This window comes from Dipodomys spectabilis, unplaced genomic scaffold (genome assembly GCF_019054845.1).
Source record: "Dipodomys spectabilis isolate Male_0828 unplaced genomic scaffold, ASM1905484v1 ptg000207l, whole genome shotgun sequence".
NCBI lineage: Eukaryota > Metazoa > Chordata > Mammalia > Rodentia > Heteromyidae > Dipodomys > Dipodomys spectabilis.
Genome location: NW_024870884.1, coordinates 4,258,641 through 4,282,500, shown reverse-complemented (window position 1 = coordinate 4,282,500; position 23,860 = coordinate 4,258,641). Strand labels below are relative to the sequence as shown.

Below are 23,860 nucleotides of genomic sequence, written 5' to 3'. Positions count from 1 at the left end.
TATAAATTCAAGGGTAGCCTGGACCACATAGATCCTATCTCATAAATAAATTACTTATTAATATTCACCTCAGGAATCATAAACACATTAAAGCTTCAGCCATCTTAATTTATTAGCACTGAATCAGAGTTGAATGTTCCTCTGACACGTAGCAGTTAATGTTCTGGAATTTTCGTGACACTTGTATCCTGAGCTCATCGGTGTTTCTACCTTGCTGTTTAGGATGACCAAACCCCACTCCACATTTCAGCCAGACTAGGGAAGGCAGATATAGTACAACAGCTGTTACAGCAAGGAGCTTCGCCCAATGCAGCCACAACTTCGGGGTACACCCCCCTCCACCTTTCAGCCCGAGAGGGGCATGAAGATGTAGCATCATTCCTTTTGGATCATGGAGCATCCTTATCTATAACAACAAAGGTAGGAAAGCAAGTCTCAGAATCCTACTGTGTACTCTAAAATACATCTTCCATTACAGCATCCTGCATAGTCATGGGCACAGAAATTACATAAGAGCATCTATACGGGGGTCCCCAGGGTAGTTCTCAAACATGGCCAGAAAAGCCTAGAAAACAAGTTCTTTCTATTGTGAGAAGAGTTTGTTTTTGCCATTCATGTTAGTTTCTCAACCTATCTTCTAATGAAGTTGTATTGATACCTAGAATCAATTAATTCTTGCAAGTTATTTGATAGACCTAAATCGCAGTTTGAAAAAACAGCTATTTGAAAAAATTTCCCTTGTTGAGTCCAAGTACATAAACATTGTCAAAGCTCTTTTGATAGATGCTTTTATAAAACTTTCAAATGAGGAATTGTGAGTTTGTAATTATTGTTATTATCTGATAGATGATTTGATTTTTAAACTCTGTTGTCTCAGAGTAATAGACCATCCTACAGTTGCTCTGTATGGGCAGAATGCAAATTTTTTTTCATTTTTCTTGTGATATTGCATAAATCTAGCAAATATAATAGTTAAGATGAAATGGACTATGGAATGTCTTGAAAAGGTAATAATTAGTGCCGTAGTCACTCACTTCATGTCAGTAAGAAGGATTAATAGATAGTCCATGCAGAAGATTATCACAAATACTTAGAAAACAATGTGAGGGAAAATGATGACTATCTTAATTTTCATCTCCCATGATTCTTTGGTCTCTTTAGTAGAGTTGAGATGCAAGCTCCTAGATTAAACTTTCTACATGACACAGAGTAATGAATGAGTAATAGGGCTATTACTCGATGCAACTACAGTGACAAAGGTGCAAGAATCTGACTTATGAAAACTAGAGCATGTGTAAGGACAGTATGTGTAGCGTGAAGACATAAGGAAAGTGAAAAGATATCATTCCATCTTGGAATATAATATTGCAAAAGGTGCAGACTTCCACTGGATTTTCTCAAGTCTTCCAACATGAAAGAAGACTCTGCAACCTATTCTCAACATGACCTTACAACAATCCCCAGATTTAGCTCCACAACTTCATCCTTGTGAAATACTTGCTTAGCTCCAGAATTAGTAGCATTGTGTAGCTCAATCAGCACAATGAAAGTCTCCCTATACCTTTTGGTAAAGCAACTCTGAAATGATTATGCATTAGTCTTGACCCCTCCATGTATACTTAACAGATCATCATTGTTAGAATAATTTGTTGGTGCTAGAAAGCTTGTATCCCTATTCTGTTCATTTTCTTCATTTCCATTTTCAGAAAGGATTTACTCCTCTTCATGTGGCAGCAAAGTATGGGAAGCTTGAAGTAGCCAATCTCCTGTTACAGAAAAGTGCATCTCCAGATGCTGCTGGGAAGGTAGGAGGTCATCAGCCACCCTGGAACAGGCCACTTCTATGATAACAAAACAATCACTTTCTAATATTCCCCGACAGCCACATAGATGATAACTAAAACACGTTTAAAAGATGAAGAATGCTTGGACAATAAGAAGTGAATGCTTGGTCCAAGTACTATGGGACTGGAATGTAAACGATGCTCAGGGTTGTCTAATCCTGTGTCCTAACTTTCATGTTTGATATTAAGACACTTCTGACCCTGGTTGTTGTTTCTGCACGTGTTTTCAGAGCGGGCTAACTCCACTGCATGTAGCTGCACATTACGATAATCAGAAAGTGGCCCTTCTGCTTTTGGATCAAGGAGCCTCACCTCATGCGGCTGCAAAGGTACCTGTAATTCACGGCCTGAAGAGATTGATGGGCAATGTCTGTCAGTCTCTGTATGTCCATGTACATTCACTTCATCTGTGGTACCCGCCTTGTTTAACCACAACTTAAAAATCACAGAAATAAAAGCACCTGGGAATCTCTGCCTCAGCTACTCAGTCAACCCATATGGTAGATTCTCAATAGGTATTTATTTGCCAATTGATTTCCCTTGGAAAAAAAATCTAGAGCATCCTGGAGCTTGGGGAGGAAAAAGAATTGGAATACTCTTTAGCTAGATTGGAAACATAAGCATTGCCTGAGGGAGTAAGAAAAGTTCTGATCTGTCAAAGTTATAAAATATGTACTACATTTTCCTGGCCATAAAACTTGTCTTGGAGTTGTATGTGTTTCAAATATTAAGTTGGCAAGTTTTAAATATGTTTTTATTATTGCCAAGGGAATATTTCTTCTTGCTGTTAGGTTATTTTTAACCAGTATATGACTTCAATTTGAGAGGAGAAAAAACATAAATGGAGGATAGAATATAAATGAAGTATAGAACATACAGCTATGTTAGTGCTCTGATAGTCTAGTTTGGGTGGCAAACCATAAAACAGTTTATTTGAGGATGTACTAATATAATTAATATGTTCCCTATTATTGAGCAGGTAATTGTGACCAGAGAACACAGAATATTACAAGATCATAGCTTAAATGTGATTTGTATTAATTCTTCTACTGAATCCTATTGGTTGAAGGATCTTTTAGAATTCCTCATGTTTTTTTTTTATTTTGAGGTGGCTTGTGTACTCTTTGTTTAAATTTAATACTTAGATCATAGCAATAAGTCAGTGAATCTAGGCTGGTCTAGATTACTTTAAGTATTTTGTAATTTTTTTGGGGGGGGGGTCCCGTCATGGGGCCTGAACTCTGGGCCTGGGCGCTGTCCCTCAGCTCTTCAGCTCAAGGCTAGCACTCTACCACTTGAGCCACAGTGCCACTTCTGGCTTTTTGCTTTTTTTTTTCTTTTGCTTATGTGGTGCTGAGGAATCGAACCCAGGGCCTCATGCATGCGAGGCAAGCACTCTACCACTGAGCCACCTTCCCAGCCCCGACTTTAAGTATTTTGAAAGAGGTTTTCTTTGACAGGTATTTCTCCCCTGAAACTTTTTTTCTGCATTCTGAAGTCATTTCCTGTCCCCTGACCTCTCCAGAGCTATGTCTACTGAAGTGAATTTCAATTCCCAATCCCAAATATGCTTTTATCTAAATGTGTCATTGTCACCTAATTTCTGACCTTAACCTTACTTCAGTTGTGAGAAACATTTATCAAGCCAAGACCTGAAAGTAAAATTCTATCTTTAAAAGAAAAAATACATCATTATGCAAAATAATCCCAATGTCCATCCACAATAAAGATATAGAAATGTAGGGATGTGCGCACATACATACTAAATATTTTTATTCACCTTAAAGATGAAATTTTGACAAATGTGAACTGATATACACCATTCTAAAGCACAAATACTGTATGGTACTGATATGATGTACACAGAATATTCAGAGACAGGTAGAAAAGTGGTTGGGCTGACAGAGAGGAATGAGGGGCAGAGGTTCAAGTTAGGAAGATAATATTCTAGAGATGGGTAGTGATTGTTGGAGAACAATATAAAGGTATTAATACCACTGTCTTATTCACTTCAAGTGCCTTAAATGCATGTGGCTCATGCATGTTTGTTCAGGAGGCTAAGATCTGAGTATCACAGTTCAAAGCCATCCTGTCAGGAACTCTTGGCTTCAGTTAACCACCAAAAGGCCAGAAGTAAGCTATAACTCAAGTGGTAAAGCACCAGTGTTGAGTAGAAAAAGCTAAAGGATAGCATCTAGGCCTTGAGTTCAAGCATCAGTATTGGCACAAAAATAAAGCTTTAAATGTAAACTTCTGATATGTATATTTACTGTAACTTTAAAGAGAAAATGTGAAATGGAATTCAGCAGTTGTATATTCTATTTCAATTTATTTTTAATGCTCCTGAGTTCCTTTTCTCACAAGTATCCCCAGGCTCTAGTGTCTTAGTAGGTAACTAGTATATAATTTAGTAGGTAAACTATTCATTCCTCATATGAGAACAATAATTTGTCACAGCTAGTACAAAGCAGTTTAGAATAGAAAGGAGTTATGAAATATACAACTCATCCAACCCAGCATTCAATCTGCAAATAACACTTCAAGTCCATAATTGGTATATTTGTAGTTGATATCCAGCTTTGTATATTTGTCAAATGAGATTTAGTATTCATGATTCCATATCTGCAAAACATGTTTAATCAAGAACAGAAAAGTTATCCTTTAAAAAACTATAGCATCCCCTTAGCCATATTATTTATAGTCAATTAAACATAGGCTTTTCTAATGGGACACTGATTCCATTTCCATAGCATAATTGACTCCATAAGACCTGTGTAATGCCACCTCTGGCACGTGTCCAGCCAGCCATCCCCATCCTCTGGAGTACTAGTCAGAGACTTTTCTCTCAGTCAGGGATTTATTCTCCAAAAAGAAAAAAAAAATCCACACTACAGTGTTGTAAAATGAAGAGGCTCTGTTTTTTTTGTAGTCAAGATGTACACCACATCTTGTTAATGTTGCTTTGGAGCCAGGTCCCTTTTCCAGCAGCAAACAGCAGGAAGTCTGCACAATAGGGCTTCCACCAAGTCTCCTTACATTTCACTAGCCACACCTGTCTGCAAGGTAAGCTGGGAAATGTAGTTTTTAGCTAGGCATATTGCTTCACTAGGGAAGGAGAAAAAATGCATACAGGGTAGGCAGTCTGCCTCCATTACTCCAGGGGAGCTCAATTGTTGCTGAATTCTGGCAGCGGAGAAAAATAAGGGACAGTTTGAACTGAACTTGAATACTATATAGGATGACCGCAGCTCAGTGTTAAGTTTTTCTCAAGTCACATCTATTCTTTTTTCTTGGAAGGCATGATGCCTTCTTACACTTTCTTCTCTTTTTAAAAACCAACAGTATATTTTTACTTACACGTGGCCTAGAAACATGTTGTGATTTTTAGGTGACTGGAATGCTAAAAGTACAGATGAGCTATTGTCATACATTTTAATGGATCTGTTCCCTGGAAAGAAGACTGGTCTTGAGTTAGAGGCAAAAGCAGGACACTAAATGTGGGAGAGATATAGTGGGTCTTAATCTATTGTATATCATGTTGCTTTCCAACAAAATATGCAGCAATCTATGTGTATGGATTAGTATGTTCATGAATATAAGTGTGATATGAATATGGTATCTTGTATTTGCTTTTATTTTCATATGAGAGAAGTATTTATCTTCATCAAAGTGGGGGAAAGGTAGAATTCTACAATTGAATCTCTCCTTATTTTGTTTTTCCAATTAATACATTTCCCTGTAGTGTGGCAAGTGAAAACGATTGCACTTTCTAGAAAACAAAAAGAACTATTAAAAAAAACTTAGAGAAGTTCTTATAGGTCTCAAGATGAACTCTTCATTATTGTAAATATTTCTTGGAGCTCTTCAAGGTTAACTTTCCATTCTCAATACCATGGCCATTTTCTCCTTCCTTATACTTTTCTTTGTATCCAGGCAAGGCCCTCAGAATAAATCACTAAGCAATAATGTGTAATTTATTGGGAACAGACATGTATTTCAGTGATGCATAGCTTCTCTTGATAAATCTTCCTTACAATTTAGGATTTGGGGCTGGAAATAGAAGAGATCAAGACAACTGTCATTTCTGAGAGGATAGAGGGGAAGTGAGCAGTCTTAGCTTAGCTAGGGGTTGAACAAAGTGATTCACTTGAAGGTTCTATGTGGAGAAAAGCAGGAAGAGAAAAGGATGAAATGATAGAAGCTAAACTCTGACTTCACCTTGCCTTCATCACACTACTTACTTCATGTTAGACGTTTATTTCACCTAGTTCCTATTTTATTGTCACTTTGTGAATTTTCTTTCTCATAAGGGGGGTTGACCTTCATGAAGCAGCTCATCCCTTTCTGTCACTCACATTGGGGATGGGGGGGGGAGGGCTCCGACCAGTGGTGAGCCTTGGGAGAAATTGGTCTCTAAATGGTGTGTCTGAGCATTTGGTGAGTGAACCACATGCTTCACAGGGCAGTTGGGGTTTCCAGATGGCCATAGGTCAAAACTAAAAATAGGGATATAAAATCTTTTACCCTGGCTCATCCAGTTTGGCAGAGACTGGATTTCAGAAAAGTCTAGATGTGAGGGTTTTCCACCCCCCTTCCCATTTTTTATTTTATAGAGTCAGGCTTGTGTCCTTATCAAAATGTAGTTTTGTATTTCCCTTAAATGACTGTGAGCCAGGGCAAAAGCTCCCAAATCATTTCCTCAGGTCAGGGGATTCTGAAGGCTCTTGAGTCACAGCTAATTAACAATTTATAAAAGGAAGTTTGATTGTCTCTAGCTGAGCATCTAGGGGTCAGCCTAAAGATTGTTGCAAGGATGTTTTGAAAGCTTTTGTGCACTTGACTGAAATTCTAAAGATTTCTTTCTTCACTGAATCAATAGGAGTCAGTTGTTGTGCACGATCAGTTAAAGCCAAATACAGCACAATCGGTGCCCTTGACAAACTTAGATTTAGTAAAAGGAGATCGATATTTAAACAACAGAGTACCCCTAACTGTTCCCAGGATTTTGATCCGGTTGGGAGCTCAATGTTAAGGGTTAGAAAGTAGAAAAAGGTGGAAAACTTCATGGAGATGATTGCCCTTGAACTAAATTTTCATCTGCTAGATGATGACTTCCTGTACATACGTGCAAAAAGCATTTTTTCACAGAGCAAGGCAAGAGAAATGGGAGTCTGAAGCAGTCCCTTTGAAGATAGGCAAATAGGAGATGATCGTAGCATCTTGACTACTATGAACATTAAGGATTCATTATGTGATGCTGAGGCTGAAAACTTTATAAAGAACAGGCAGGAAGCTCATATGTTTCTTGAAGCTAAGGAGGTCAAGGTTGAAGGACTCACATGGGTCTCCTTGTTGTCTCATCCCCTGGCAGAAGGTAGGAGGACCAAAAAAAGACTGAAAAATAGAGGAAGGAGGATGATCTCAAGCTTATATCAAAAACCTAGATCTCAATTAAACATTCTCAAGATAACAACCTAAATCCACTCAGGAAAGAGCCTAAAGATGACCCAATTGCCTCTTACAGATTCCACTTACCCTGGAGAGGGACTTTGTAACACATGACTTTGGGGTACACATCTGAACTATAGAAGATGGCCAATAATGTTGTTTGTTTGTTTTAATGGAATTTTGCTAGAGACTCATGTCTGTAATTATAGCTACTCAGGAGGCTGAGCTATGACAATCCTAGTTCAAAGCCAGCTGAGACAGACAAATCTAAGACTGTTATATACAACTAACCAGTAAAAAGCCAGAAGTGGAGCTGTGGCTCAAGTGATAGAGCAGTACCTTAAATGATAAAGCCAGGGAGAATGCCTAAGCCTTGAGTTCAAGTCCCAGTTCTAGCATACACACCTACATTTATGATAACATACACTTATGATACATACATAAAATTTTGAATAACCTTGAACATGTCCCAATATTATCATATCTTATTATTGCATATTAATCAGTTCCCTCCTGTTCTCAGTTTAAAATAAAGCAAGTAATTATTGAGTGCCTACTATGATAAGGACCTATAAAAGAAAAAAATATCTGTGTCCCTTTTGGAAAACCAAAACTACTCTGATTCTCTTAGATTACAATTATCTATATTGTTACATTTCTCCTACTTTGAAATTCAGAGACTTCACTGATGATACCAATTAATTAACCATGATTTTTTTAAATACCGAATGATAGTTTTTCAAACCACCAAAAGCAGTAGAACAGAGAAGCATGCACAGCACATGTTTTGATCCTGTAACTAGGCCTGTGACCAAGTGATTTATGTTGACAGAATGGGTACACGCCACTGCACATCGCTGCCAAAAAGAACCAGATGGACATAGCCACAACTCTGCTGGAATATGGTGCTGATGCCAATGCAGTTACTCGGCAAGGGATTGCTTCTGTCCATCTCGCAGCTCAGGAAGGGCACGTGGACATGGTGTCTCTGCTCCTCAGTAGAAATGCGAATGTGAACCTGAGCAACAAGGTAACCTTTTCCTTGGTATACAAAACAAACTGCACAAAAAGACCTTCACCCTTCAGAAAAGTCCCCCCAAATAAGGAGAAAATCTGGATTCAATAATAGATGCAAAAGTGAAATATTACACAGATGTTTATTGAAATGTTCTTTATCATAGCAAAAACTTGGACATAGCTGATGGCTTATGCTTGTAATCCTACCTTCTCACAAGGCTGAGATCTGAGGATTGTGGTTTGAAGCTAGCTTTGGCACACAAGTCCAAGAAACTCTTTTTCTCAAATTAACTAGCAAAAAGCCGGGAGTGGAGGTATGGCTCAAGTGGTAGAGTGCCAGCTTTGACCAAAAAAGCCAAGTGAGCCCTCGAGTTCAAGCCCCAGTATTGGCACACACAGATACACATACACATACATACATACATACATACACACACACACACACACACACACACACACACACACGAAAAACTCAAAACTTTGAAAAGAATTAATTTAAATAATAGAATGGTAAGTAATTCAGTCACACAATTAAATTACATATGTGTGATAGATGGATGGATGGATGGATAGATAGATATTTAGCTCTATAAAATGAGATCCAGAAAGGTTTTGTAGTAACAAGTTTTGTAATCAAGATAACTTGAAGAATTATATTCTCTCTGTACAGCATATCAAATAAGAAGTTGTAAATTGTAGCCTATTGTTTTATCCCACAAATATCTCTTACGCTTCTATTCCTACTTGTCGGTCTCCATTTTTGTTGTTGTTGTTTGTTTGTTTGTTTTGATTACAAAGAGAAATTGGCAGCATTGCTGCTTCTGGGAGTTTATTTTAATAGCATCAGTTAGAGTAACTGTTTCAGTGACTAGATGGGAAAGTTGCTAGCATATAGGACTAGTGTTTGCTGTCAAGTTCAACTTAATCTTAAGGAAGAAAACCTTTCTCAAAATGAAGCACATTCTGGTATCTACTAGAATCACTGAAATCACAGAGGGTTTTAATCTTAAATCGGACTTCTTAGTAATGTAATGTGAGCAAATTAGATTACCTCTCTCTACCTCAGTGCTATTCTTTAGTAGATGAAGATAATGGCTGGCTTTTAATTATATTTTTTATTATCTTTAGTTGCACAAAAGGGATTGTCATTCAACAAATCACATATTAGCATACTGTATCTTGATTGATATCACCCATTTCATCAGATAATATTTCTTTGCAGAGGTGTCTCTCTAGTTCTCTCAATCTACCCTTGCAACACTACCATTTTACTCTGCGTGTTTTTTTTCTTCCTTATTAAAAAGCACTTTTAAAGATTTAACTTCTGCGAAAATATTTACTAGACAAAAAAAAAATTAATCCCTTTACTGGTGATTTTAAGGAAAAGATCATGAGCCCAAGGTTAATGCTGAAGCACTGTATTTGACCCGATCCCATTTTGCCAGTGGAGTTCTTAGGGTCTCACATAGATTTTACAAACACTTATATTTTTATACACTTGAATGAATGGTAAACAGAGTTATTACTCTAAGTTGATATAACTGATTTTTTAATGCCATTTAAAGGGAACAATAGTCCAAATTCCATAAAAGATTAACAGTTAACTCATAATACAGAGCTATGGTAACCTTTACAGTAGTTTTAAATGTGTGTATACATATACATATATACGCATATATATATATGTATGTACGTATATATGTATGAGCCTGGCATAATGCTACTGGAGACAAAATTAGCGTTCAAGGTCGGTCCTGTCAAAGTTATCATTCTAGTATCTGAAAAACTAAAACCCAAAGGGCTGTTGAGGCCCAAGTAGTAGAGCTCCAGCCTAGCAAGTAAAAATGCTCTGAATTCAGTCCTAGGTGTGTTTGTGTATATATTTAACTAAAACCATTAATATAAAAGCAAAATTTTACTTAATTCCTCCTTCGTTGTTTAATTCTTCCTTTATCACAAAAAAGTCTGAATTTTCTTCTGACTTAATCCACACTGGATTAAGTGCTAGCTGCAGGACATAGGTTATATACAGATTAAAGATATAATTCTTGCCTCAACAAGCTTGCAGTGGTTTGAGGACAACAAATAAGAAAGCAAAATAAGGCAGAGTTATGACGCCTCTTAAAGGGGTGAGCATATAATAATAATGTGGCCATCCCTTTAGTGGGACAAGGAGAAAGAGAAGGCTGGGAAGGTAGAGGTGGCTCTATGTCAACATTAGAAAGTAAGGAATCATAGAAACAGCCTAGGTGTACCTAGACAGGGGGCAGGAGTAGCAGGAGTAGGTAGTGAGTGGGTCCAGATTAAATTTCTCCGTCTTCTCTTAGGTCCACTCACTAAAGTCTCCTCAGAGCTTTGAATAGTTAAAACCTCACAGAGTGACCATGCCACTTGTTCAGAAGGTTACAGCTAAAAACATTATTACCTCTAAAGCCAAATATGGAACATGGATCTGTGTTTATGTCAGTACTTGGTTGATGCCAATTTTTCCCCCAGTTGTTTTTCTTGGACTTCAAGTGAATACATTGGTTCTCCTCTCCCCTGTTATTCAGTTGAGGGATCCACCTCCCAAATTCTATCAACATCATTAAAAAGTCATGAGCACATGACTCTTTCAGAGTCCTGTCATTTCTCTATGGACTAGGGACTCCTAAATAAGTAACGCTCTCTGTCTGGAGGGCTCTGTGCTCTTGCTGAAGCTGCCTTGGATCTGCTCTTTCCCTCTGACAGGTAAAATAGGCTGACATTTTCATTGCACAGATATAAGGTAGTGTGAGAAGAAGGCTTTGCAGACTCAAGTTGAATATTAACTTCTATACTCATCATATATGTGAGAAAATAATCCAAGAGCATGTTCATCTGCCCACTTTCTCTTTAACTATTCCTTAGGGAAAAAATGCTTCACAATTATGGAAGTTTTTAAAATCAGAGTTCAAGCTTAGTGAATTTTTCTTGGCCAACAGAAAAGCCATGTAATCTGAGGTTTCTCCAGTAGTGTCACTTTCAAATAGTCTTGTCAAACCTATACAGCATTTAAGTGACCGAGAAATTCTCATAGCATTCACATTACATTTCACAGTTGATCTTTCCTACCCAAAAACAACACACAGAAAATATTCATTAGGCCTTGAGTATTAATTAAGATAGGATCATCATTTGCCAACATTTACTTTGTAACCTGATATTCTTTTAATAATTTTTATGATGCTTGTGCCATTGATAATATCTTAAAACTTTAGTATAATTTTGTTTGGAGAGAGACACTAGTACCATGTCTAGGGTTTACTTTAAATATTACCACAGTGAAATCAATGCAAAGCAAACATGAGGATGGATGCACTAAACAGAAGAATCTTGACAACTGTGAAGTATATAAAGTATATAAAGTTCACTACATTCCCTCCACTTTTGGGTTTGCTTAAACATTTTGGTGAAACCTGTAAACTGAAGTGATGTCATAGGACTATTATGGTGTGGCATATGAACTGATACTTTTTTTTTTTAACAGAGAAATGTCAGGCTTACGCTCCTAGAATTTATGAGTCATTTCTCAAACATGACTTCATACACTACTTTGCTTCCTGTGAGATGACTGTGCCCTTGGGATCTTTTGCAGAATGGCCTCACCCCTCTCCACCTGGCTGCTCAGGAAGACAGAGTGAATGTAGCCGAAGTCCTTGTAAACCAAGGGGCACACGTGGACGCCCAGACAAAGGTACCTCAGCCCTTCCCCCTTCCCATAAAAAGGAGCATGTCCATGCGAAGTGCCATTTTTTGTCTCCAGGGTGGAAGCACCCACGCCCTGTTGTATAGGAGGAACATCCCTTAGTCACAGCTTTTATCCAAAGTGCTTCAAATGTAGGTTTCGACAAAGAAAACCAAAACCTTTGGTTGTGTCTCACAGATACTCTTGTTTTTATATGCCCCTCCCTCATTCCCCTTCTAACATTGGGGAGTTTTGCCACAGATCTGGCTTTTGAGAGTAGCATGTAAACCCTTGTACTTAAGTTTTGTGACTGACCAAATACACACACACACACACACACACACACTCACATATATATATATATATATATATATATTCACACACACACATATATATATATGTATATATATCTTTATTCAGCATGATTTTTGAAAAAGACTAAATGAAACAAAGGGTTAATAATTACTTTTTGTGATCTTTATGTGCTTTCTCATGATGGCACAAATCCTCCCACTTCTACCCAGGACATAGTATCTCTTTCACAATGAAAGAAGAAGAAAAAAAGCTGAGTAAACTCTTATTCAAAAGCAGATAAGAAAATGGATACTTTTTGTTGTTATCAAAGACCTGACTTTGTATTCTTCTCTGAACATTTTCTTTGGATGCTTAATTTTGTTAACTGGTCCTATCCGATTTGTTTTATTTACTCTGAAATACAACTCTAAAATACAACTCGTCTTAATATATGTCACATCTGACACAAAAAATAATGCTTATCAAATGTTATATATAAATAAAAACATGTTTGCATGCAGATGACTCACACCTGTAATGCTAGCTACCCAGCAGGCTGAGTTCTAAGGATCATGGTTCAAACCCAGACCAGGCAGGAAAATCCATGAGACATCTCCAGTTAGTCACCAAAAATCTGAAAGTGGAGCTGTGGTTCAAGTGGTAGAGAGCTAGCCTTGAGCAAAAAAGCTCAGAGATATCCCCCAGGCTCTGAGTTCAAACCTCAATACTGGCACACAAAAATAAATAAATAAATAAACATTTTTGAATGCAATATGAGTAAGTTCTTAAGTGTAAGAACTTGTTGAAGATATTAATAATACAAAAGTGTCAGGAAGAGTTAGCCAGGTAAAAAACATTACAGTCATCCAAGTCAGACTGAATTTAGGTTATTTTCTTTATTTTGCTCGAATATTTTCATCAAGAAGAGTTCCCTACTTTAGAAATTTGCAGATTTGTGGTAAATGTGTCCACTCATTATTATATCATACCCCTTCCCAACATGACTGAAATATTTTATTAGGTTACTTCTCCATTTTTTTTTCCTGAACATACATTAGTTGTACGAGAGAATTCCACTATAACGTTCTCCCCCACCTCTCCTTCTCCCCTCCCCCAAACATTCCCATTGTTTGATTTTGATACATGCAACCATATCCACCCTCTTCATTTTTCTTTTATAGCTATAGAATCTAAAAGCAACTAGGTCAGGGTTGTCAGTGATTTCATGTCCTCATATATCAAAGGCATGCACCCAAATTCAGTCAGAAAGCCTGAGAAGGTTTTCCAGGCCAGCGTGGGGGGGGGGGGGGGGGGCGCGAGGGGCGGGGTATAGAGGGGCGGGGGGGGGGGGGGGGGGGAGGGGGCGGGGGGAGGGGAGGAGGGGGGGCGCGAGGGGCGGGGTATAGAGGGCCAGGCTTCCTTTTGGCAGGCAATGTGTATGTGTCAGGTGTCTGCCAGGGTTTCTTCTCAACCCAGCTCAACTAAGGCCACAGTCTTATCTCTTCAGTGGAATATCTCAAAGCGTTTCTTTTCCTGACTTTTACAAAGTATAATTTCTGTCTCTTGCAAATTCTTTTTCTTTCCTTCTTTCTTTCTTGGCAGAGAGCACAGCCAACCAAAAGTGAAGCCGTGAATGCTCAATAATTCGAGTAGAGCAGAAGGATAGCTATGGTTGCTTGTACTTACTAAACATAGGGAGCAAAGTGAGGGAGGGTTTATATCCCAAAAGCTTTCAGCTCTCACTGGGTAAGAAGAAAAAAAGATACCTATAAGCAGCTTCTGGATAGGATATAGAACGTGATTCATGGCTTATCTTTGTAATTTTTAATTTTTTTTTTTTTTTGTCGGTCCTGGGGCTTGAACTCTGGGCCTGGGCGCTGTCCCTCAGCTCTTCAGCTCAAGGCGAGCGCTCTACCACTTGAGCCACAGAACCACTTCCGGTTTTCTGGTGGTTTATTGGAGATAGGAGTCTCATGGTCTCTCCTGCCCGGGCTGGCTTTGAACCGTGATCCTCAGATCTCAGCCTCCTGAGTAGCTAGGATTATAGGCGTGAGCCACCAGCGCCCGGCTTTGTAATTTTTAAATTTTTATTATTATTTTTAAAAAATTTCGTTGGTCATGGGGCTTTAACTTGGAGCATAGGTGCTGTCCCTGAGCTCTCTTTGCTCAAGGCTAGTGCTCTACCACTGTGAGCTACAGGGCCACTTCCAATTTTCTAGTGGTTAATTGGAGATAAGAGGCTCACAGACTTTCCTGCCAGGGCTGGCTTCCAACTGCGATCCTCACATCTCAGCCTCATGAGTCACTAGGATTACAGGCCTGAGACACCAGTGTCTGGCTATTTTTTCAAATAATAATAATGAAGCTATCAAGGGCTGTTTGTCCTTGTGAGCAGAGTCTCATTACATCCGTGGCAGCCTTCCTCACTACCTTCCTTTTATACCCCCTGCTACATTTGCCTTTGAACTTTATTAAATGAATTGAGATGAATTGTACTGCTCATCACCAGGTTAAATGGTCAGTGTTATTTGGCTTAGATGAAGCAAGGCTTTATTTTCTTATGTTCTATTTGGTCAGTTCAATAGTTTGAACTCAAAACCTCCTACTTGCTTGACCGGTACTCTATCATTTGAGCTATGCCTCAAGCCCTGCTTTTTTGCTGATCCTTATAGAGATTCAATCTAGCTGGCTTTTCCTCCTGGACTAGCCTCAAACTGACCCTTGACAAGCAGCTACAAAAATCAACCTATCTAGGCTGAGCATCTCTCCATCTTTCTCCCTTCCTGTCTTGAACAGTACTATTTTAGTGTGCTGCTACTAGGGCCTTGTGTTCTCATTTAGTATTTTTGCTCAAGACTGGTGCTCTGCATTTAAGTCTCACCACCATTTTTTTGGCCTGGCCTGGCTTTGAACCTTGATCCTCAGATCTCAGCATCTTAAGTAGCTAGGATGACAGCCACTGGTACCCAACTCATCTTGAACAGTTCTGGTGTGCAGGAAAGGAGCATGATCTAAGAGACAGCATTTAGAACGTTAAATAACTGTTTTTTATGTGCAAATTCAAGATTAGGAAGGCAGGAGACCATTGTTATTCATACCTAATATTAACTCTGAGAAATATCAAGGGTATTTTTTAAGAGAACAACAACAACTATTTCCCATCATAAAGTTGAATAATAATGTTACTTCTATTTAGGATAGCTGTTACTAAACGTGTACTTATGATGTTTCTTTTTCTATGAAATATAATTACAGATGGGCTATACACCACTCCATGTGGGCTGTCACTATGGAAACATCAAGATAGTTAATTTCCTACTCCAGCATTCTGCAAAAGTTAATGCCAAAACAAAGGTATGCCGCTTGCTCTTTCCTTTCCACCAAAATCGTTGCTTTTTGTATCCACGGAAGTATGAGTCATTTCTTCCATCTTCTCTCCACAGAATGGGTACACACCCCTGCACCAAGCCGCCCAGCAGGGCCACACGCATATAATCAATGTCTTGCTTCAGAACAATGCCTCCCCCAATGAACTCACTGTGGTAAGCCTCGGGCTCGCTCAACGGAAGCAGGAAGAAGAGCTAGGGGAGCCTGGACACTGGTGTCTTACTTTTTTCATCATATTCCAATGTTCCATTTTCAAGTTTCATTCCTAGGCTGCACAGAACCTTCTGTCTAACCAGAGAAAAAGATAATAACGATATTCTTGTGAACTGTTCAGAGAGAGAGGTGTAAGGAGCGTATTATACTTTAAAAGTACTCATTGTATGGCCTCCTAGTAAGGAAAGAAAACACATCTATGTTTCAGTGATTCTTACTTCGAATTTGACAAAGCCTCTTGTATTTCCTATGTAATTGTCCAGACTCTGCTGTGGGAGTAGAAAGAGATTAGGTGGGTTTTGAGCAAGGCTTGTGTGTCAGTCAACATCCCATCCCTATAACAAAATACCCAAGATTGACAGTTTCCAAGGAGCAAAGGTTTATTTGGGCTCACCATTTCAGCGGCTTTGGTTTATGGTCTCTTGGCCCTGTCACTCTGGACCTATCATGAAAGCAAACAGCATGGTATAAGGCATAGGGTAGACTAAAGCTTTTTAGATCATGGCAGGCTAGAAGCCAAGAGGAACAGCAGGGCAGAATCCCATAAATCTCTTAAAGGTACACCACTGATGACCTCCTTCCTCCAACTAAGATTCACCTCTTAAAAGTTTCCACTGCTTCCCCACAGTGATGCCAACAGTGGAACAAACTTTAGTGCATGAGTGTGGGGAAGAGGGGACATTTAAGATCTCAACCCTATGATGATGACCCTAATGAAATGTAATTTTGGTAAGACAATTGGATATGTCTGATGAGACACATCTTATATACTATGTGATATGCAAAACATGTGACCTGAGATTTGTAAATTCCTTGCCCATATTTTCATTGGCAGAATGGAAATACTGCCCTTGCCATTGCCAGACGCCTTGGCTACATCTCCGTGGTGGACACTCTGAAGGTGGTGACGGAAGAGACCATTACCACAACTGTGAGTAATGGACCCAGCACCTTGTTACCTTCAACATCAATTCTTACACCACCATCTTCCCAGGTGCTTCTAAGATGCTCCTGCTTTCCCCATACATAGATTAAGAGCCCCAAGTCCAAAGTGTCACTCACCGCTGGCAGTCCGAATAATAAAAACCCTCATGTGTTAGTTGAATGAAATCTCGAAACACTAAAAATATCTTTCTCAGTGATCCATATAATTTTTAGTTTCACATAAAGTCATGAACATGTGTGACAAACAGAATTGTGTGTGTGTGTGTGTGTGTGTGTTTCTGTGTCTTGTGTTCATGCATACATGCGCAGGCTAGTCCTGGGGCTTGAACTCAGTGCCCAGGCACTGTCCCTGAGCTTTTGTTCTCAAGGCTAGCATTCTACCATTTGAGCCACAGCTCCACTTCTAGCTTTTTGGTGGTTAATTGAGGATAAGAGTGTCATAGAATTACCTTCCTGGGCTGGCTTTGACCCTCAGCCTGCTGAGTAACTAGGATTATAGGTGTGAGCCACCAGCACCTGGTAACCTAATAGTTTTTAAAGCTTCAGCTTGTCAGATAAGTCATTTCCTTTTAACTCTGTCTGGGTCCTTCAGACAAGGATGTGGTCATTCTGGGACAAAGAGGACTTATTACCCTCTATCAGAGGCTCATGTGAGTTATTCCTAATGCGGACTCAACACACAGACCCCAGATTGAATCTGTACTATATGAATTTAGGTCACAGAACATTGGCAATACTGGCTTTGTTGCCCCTTCTATCATTTCCCAAATAGCACTGTACTGCCTCCACAGTGCTCCATATAAACACTTGGGACAGCTAGGCACCAGTGGCTCACGCCTGTAATCCTAGCTACTCCAGAGACTGAGATCTGAGGATTACAATTCAAAGCCAGCCAGGACAGAGAAGTTCGTGAGACTCTTATTTCCAATAAATTATTCAAAGAAGCCAGAAGCTGTGGCTCAGGTGCTATAGCACTAGCCTTAAGCAAAAGAAGCTCAAGGACAGGGCCTAGGCCCAGAGTTCAATCCCCAGGACTGGCAAAACTAAAAGAAAAACAAATAAAACACTTTAAGGTGTATGTAACTACTTGCAAGCTGAGTTCTTTGGTCATGTGCTGGCTTTAAAAGTTTTAATTAAAAAAAAACAACCTGTAGATCAGAACAGAGAAATTTTGACTTTTATAAAAGAGGAAGATAATTGCTTTAACAGTTCTGGTTATCAACCAGGTCACATTTCCCAACACATCATGATATATACTTCTCGAGTATTTCATTATCTTACACCAACTATCATTAAATTCTCTGAAGAGTGTAAACAAGCAGTATTTATTATTCTTAGTTTTGTAGCTCTCTCTAGCACTGGGAAGGAGGAGGATGAAGGAGATAAACTGTTTAACAATGACCCAATGGGACAGGGCTATAAAGGTGTGACGTCTATGCCCAGTGCTGGTGGCTCACACCTGTAATCCTAGCTACTCAGTAGGCTGAGATTTGAGGATTGTGGTTCACTGCCCGCAGCTGCAAGAAATCCTGTGAGACTCTTATCTCCAGTTAACTACCAAAGAAGCTGAAAGTAGAGATGTGGCTCAAGTGATAGAGCAGTAGCTTTGAGCATGAAAGCTCAGCCAGAGCACCTAGACCCTGAGTTCAAGGCCGGGACCTGTGCTCATGCACACATGCATGTGCGCACACGTGTGCGCACACACACATATACACACACACAATGAAGTCACTGCAATGAGACACTTTTTTCAATGTAAAAGACCTGAGACGTGTAATAGCTCAAAACACAAGTATTATTCAACTAATTTTCTTACCCATTAGGAAATTTCAGAATATTTCTTTGGAACAAAATTACTGTAAGAGGGGCTGGGAAGGTGGCTCAGTGGTAGAGCGCTTGCCTTGCATGCCAGAGGCCCTGGGTTTGATTCCTCACACATAAGAAAAAAGAAAAAAGCCGGAAGTGGCGCTGTGGCTCAAGTGGTAGTGTGCTAGCCTTGAGCTGAAGAGCTGAGGGACAGTGCCTAGGCCCAGAGTTCAGGCCCCATGACCGGACCCAAAAAAATAAAAAATAAATCAATAAATAAATAAAAATACTGTAAGAAAAAGTAGAGTTGCCAGGCACTGGTGGCTCACGCCTGTAATCAGGATACTGAGATCTGAGGATCATGGTTCAAAGACAGCCGGGCAGGAAAAGTCCATGAGATTCTTATCTCCAATAAATCACTTGGAAAACTAGAAATGGCATTGTGGATCAAGTGGTAGAATGCTCACCTAGAGCTGAAGAGCTGAGGGACAGAGCCCAGGCCCAGAGTTCAAGCCCTACAACCGACAAAAAAGAAAAGAAAGAAAAAGTAGAGTTGCAAAGAAAGTACCACTGCAATTTCAGGAACTGTGAAATTCCAATAGACATAACATCAATAAAGTAGAGCCATTTCACTTCCAATGTCATCAGCGGGCTTAACTGGTGACTTATGTTTGCAAGAGAGAAGACACTGTGTACCACCAGGAAAGGTCCATTTCTTCTTCCTAAACAAGAAAATAAGGCCTCCACAAAGTGCTCATACTGATACAAAAAGATTCCATTAAAACTAGGCACAGGGGTGGAAGCCTGTAATCCTAGCTACTTGGGAGATGGAGATTGGGAGATCTGGGTTCAAGGCCAGCCCAGGCAATAGTGAAGTTGGTAAGATTCCATCTCAACCTGTCGCCAAGAGCTGTGGTGCCTGCCTATTATCCCAGATCCCAGGGTATATACCTAGGATGGGGAAGCATAAGTAGGAGGATTGTAGCCTAAGTCATTCAGGGAATATGTGAGACTCTACCTCAAGAAATAACCAATGGCTTGAATGGTAGGGTACCTGCCTAGTAAGCGCAAGGCTCTGCATTGAGTTCAATCTTCAGTGCTGGATTTAAAAATCTCTTTCTTACACCCTTAGCTTTTTATGTGTTCAGAATTAGAAGATGACATGTTTTTAAGCAAAAGTCTACAATTTTCTAAGAAATGCTACCAATGGTGTCTTTCGGATGTATATGGCCTGCATAGATATAAAGTTACCAAGGAACCATAGAGAATCAGTTACTAGAGATTCAACAGGCATTTGCTCTGGAATAATGCTATCTTTAAAACAGAACCTAGAGTCTACAATTTATTGTGTGACTGTATTACTCTAAAATATTTACTATGTTCACGTTATCTTAAGAATTAAAAGTACACACCAGAGGAGAATACAACATAAGTTAGGCTTGACACCAGTAATAAAGACATATTTCTTGCTGTTAATTTGGCTTATTATCACCCAAAAGATCTTTCATGGAATGGGATGGCAGATTCAAGAGAATATGAAAACTTCTGGTGGTTGAGTAGAAGAGGAGATAGCTTAAAAAAAAAAAAAACAAAAAAAACAACTGTTACTATCTTCAAGGAGTTGTACAAGTAGTTGTTTCAATTCAACATGGCAGTTCATGAGTACAATGCATGTGAATCAGTATTATCTCTTTCATCATTCTCCACCCAGCCCCCTTAATTTCTTCTTTCCTTTTGAAAAGCCATATTAGGAACCTAAACCTTTTATGCTGTGCTATCATGCTATACCACTAGAATTCTTCCACCTGGGGCTCCTTGTTACTCATGAAGGCTGAAAGTCCCATAAGAAATCAATGGATTAGGGATGGGAATGTGGCTTAGTGGTAGAGTGCTTGCCAAGAATGTATGAAGCCCCGGGTTCGATTCCTCGGCATCACATAAACAGAAAAGGCCGGGAAGTGGTGCTGTGGCTCAAGTGGTAGATGCTGGCCTTGAGCAAAAAGAAGCTCAGTGACAGTGCTCAGGCCCTGAGGTCAAGCCCTAGGACTGGCAAAAAAAAAAAAAATTTAATATAGAAATCAATGGATTAAGAAAGAAATGAATTGTCTCCCAGGAATGAAGTCTCCTTAAAATTTATAGTCTGCTCACACTAAAGTGATGCTTTTTTTGATTCCAGACCATCATAGAGAAGCACAAAATGAATGTTCCAGAAACAATGAATGAAGTCCTTGATATGTCCGATGATGAAGGTATGGAGTGTCCTTTGGGTTTGTAATATTTGTGAATGATCATATGTTCGTTGGCTCCTGAAGACAGTTCATTGCACAGGATGTTTTCGGAGACATTGAAATGTTATATTGAGGTGTTGGCAGTGACTATTTTTCATATACTTACATTGTTCGCTTAAATCGTGCAGTTCGTAAAGCCAACGCTCCTGAAATGCTCAGTGATGGCGAGTATATCTCAGATGTTGAAGAAGGTACTTGTAAATTTTACTACAATGAAACTTAACTCTCAGCTTTCTTTCATTTCTTATCTTTGAAGTATAATGCTTCCTAAAGTTACTAACCCTCCCCATTATCTTGAGATTATTAATTTGTTTATCACTTAAAGAATGCATATTTGGTGTTACTGATTGTCATCAAGTCTTACTGTAAACCTACTTTCCAACTTAAAATCAAGTGTCATTAATTATCTGGGTTACTTTCTTTCAATTTGTTTCTATTAAGCAAAAAGCTGATATGTTTATTGTCTACATCTGAATCTCAAAATAGAAAGCTGATTAATGTTTATGGTTCATTTCCTTTTTTTTGTTTTGTTTTGTTTTTTTGTTGGTTGTGGGGCTTGAACTCTGTCTGGGCCTGGACACTGTCCCTCAGCTCTTCAGCTCAAGGCTAGCACTCTACCACTTGAGCCACAGTGCCACTTCCGGTTTTCTGAGTGGTTTATTGGAGATAAGAGTTTCACAGCCTTTCCTGCCATGGCTGGCTTTGAATCATGATCCTCAGATCTCAGCCTCCTGAGTAGCTAGGATTAGAGGCATGAGCCACTGGCGCTTAATTTCTTTTTAAATACAAAAAGGCCCCGCTTAATTTCTTTTTAAATACAAAAAGGCCATTCTAAGATTTACTCTAAACTTTCTTTTTTAAATAAAAAATCAACTTTTGCTTGTGAACTAAGTGAAAACTCACCCTAGACAAAACTATTTTCAAAATATAATCGACTTGGAAAGAAAAAAAAATCATTTGAAAACTATGATTGGATCATATTTTATATGTTTGAAGAAACCATTTTCTGTTTTACTGGGGAAAAAAACCAATACATTTGAGGTAGCTTCAGTGGTAGAACTCTTGCCTAACATATTCAGTCCCTAGCACCACAAAATAAAATTTAAAAAATATAGTAATTTTGAGCAGATCATAGTCTATAGCTTAATTTAGTAAATGACATGTTCAAGAGCTCCATTGGAAAACTTCCCAAAGTGAATAAATATGGCAAGGATGGCAAATTTTGCTAAAATAATGGAATGTATACTGTGGTAGAATCTATATTATATTTAAGCTTCTTTCTTGACTCATTTGGTGCTCAGAAACCACGCCCTACCATATTGCCCTCTGCCTCTACCAGCAAGTGTAGTCATTTGGTTTCTTGGGCCAGCCAATATTGCTATTTTTCTGTGCTCATTTTAATGATTGATTCCTTCTTTGAGTCACACAAATTTCATTGGGAACCTAAATAGTAGAAATGCCTACGTGCAGTATAATTCTTTTAACTTTTTCAGTATGTTGTGACTTATTAGAATACCTGCTTTATGGCCGGGGACTGCATACTGGAAAAGCTAAGGTCCGGTAGTCACCTCATTGTTCTTAAATGTTTTGATACAATTTAAAGTATTTATCCTTCCTTCCTCTCTTATCCTTTTTTCCTTTCTTTCTTCCTTCCTTTCATTCCTTCCTCTCTCTTCCTCCTTTCCTTCCTTCCTTTCTCTTTCTTTCTTTCTTCAACTATATATTTCTCTTTTATCTCCTAATAAATAATGATTTTTTCCTCTGGAATTTCCAGAATTATGTATCTTGTTGTCATATTATATTTCAGTCTTTCTCATGCAACAGCTCAGGGTAAATTCTTGTGTGCAGAGGGTAAAAGAGAACTCTGGTCTTGCATGGATATGTACACACACCAAACATGACATCAACATATGCTTTTTAAGCCAGGCATACCAGTGCTTACCTGTAATACCAGCAAAAAGGCTGGGAGTATAAGGCTTGGATTCAATCCCAGAACCTTAAAAAATACTTTTCAAATGAAATTACTTTGAAATATAATATGACAATCACAGACCTAAACATTTATTGATCTTTCAACAAAATAGTCAAAAGATGAGAGGCCTAGTTTGAATGGACTCTATAAATAGACTGAGGTAACCAAATAACTAACCAAATAATAATTTGGTAAGCAACCACATAGTTGCAAAATGAGGAACTAAATCCCTAAATTTGAGTGTAATTGATATTTCTGTTTAACTAGAAATGGCAGTCATTTGCTTTTATATGTAACTCGTAACTTCAAAATTAACAGACAAATTTCAATTTTCATTTTATCCAGCTTTCTTTTTTTGTGTGTCTTTTTTTTTTATTGTGAAAATACTGTACAGAGGAGTTACAATTACATGGGCAAGATAATGAATACATTTCTTATCAAGCATTATAGCCTCCTCCTTTGTTTCCCCTTCCCATCCCTTCCCATCCTCCCCCCCACCCCCCCACTCAATCCTCCCCCCCCCCCCACAAAAGTTGTAAAGTTCATTTTCGACATAACGACTTGTACATCTTATTGTTGCAATGGGTCCACCTGTATCCCTATTTAAATGATTTGTTTTTTATCCAGCTTTCTTTAAGTAAATTGTATATGGGTTTGACCCTGGGCTACTGGAGTCAAATGGTTTTTTATTTCATAATGTTAGAACTTGACACTGAAAGGATTCCTTACAGGCCATTCCAGCTGAACATTCATCCAGCATTAGAAGTTATTTACTTAGGAGCTTCTTTGACCAAATGCTTCCAAAAGTGGAAATTTCTTGATCCCCAAAAACTACCTATTTAAAAAATAAAAATCTCTTTATTATTGAACTTCTTATAGCTTCTCATTATTGATACAGGCTCTGATATATTTGGTGTGGTTGATGAGAAAAACTTTTCAA

The 23,860-nt window shown here is 38.7% G+C and overlaps 1 protein-coding gene across 9 annotated transcripts in view; it reads left to right on the top strand.

Annotated features, from left to right (window-relative positions):
• Ank3 (ankyrin 3) overlaps positions 1-23,860 on the top strand; it is a 446,602-nt gene that overhangs the window by 315,777 nt on the left and 106,965 nt on the right. For 8 of the 9 annotated variants that reach the window (XM_042696439.1, XM_042696433.1, XM_042696441.1 and 5 more), the window contains exons 14-23: positions 223-420; positions 1,707-1,805; positions 2,075-2,173; positions 8,125-8,322; positions 11,926-12,024; positions 15,565-15,663; positions 15,753-15,851; positions 16,745-16,840; positions 20,837-20,909; positions 21,077-21,139. In XM_042696439.1, coding sequence (XP_042552373.1) covers positions 223-420; positions 1,707-1,805; positions 2,075-2,173; positions 8,125-8,322; positions 11,926-12,024; positions 15,565-15,663; positions 15,753-15,851; positions 16,745-16,840; positions 20,837-20,909; positions 21,077-21,139 — 1,123 coding nt within the window. The remainder of the gene's footprint in view (positions 1-222; positions 421-1,706; positions 1,806-2,074; positions 2,174-8,124; positions 8,323-11,925; positions 12,025-15,564; positions 15,664-15,752; positions 15,852-16,744; positions 16,841-20,836; positions 20,910-21,076; positions 21,140-23,860) is intronic. The other variant, XM_042696436.1, reaches the window with a different exon arrangement.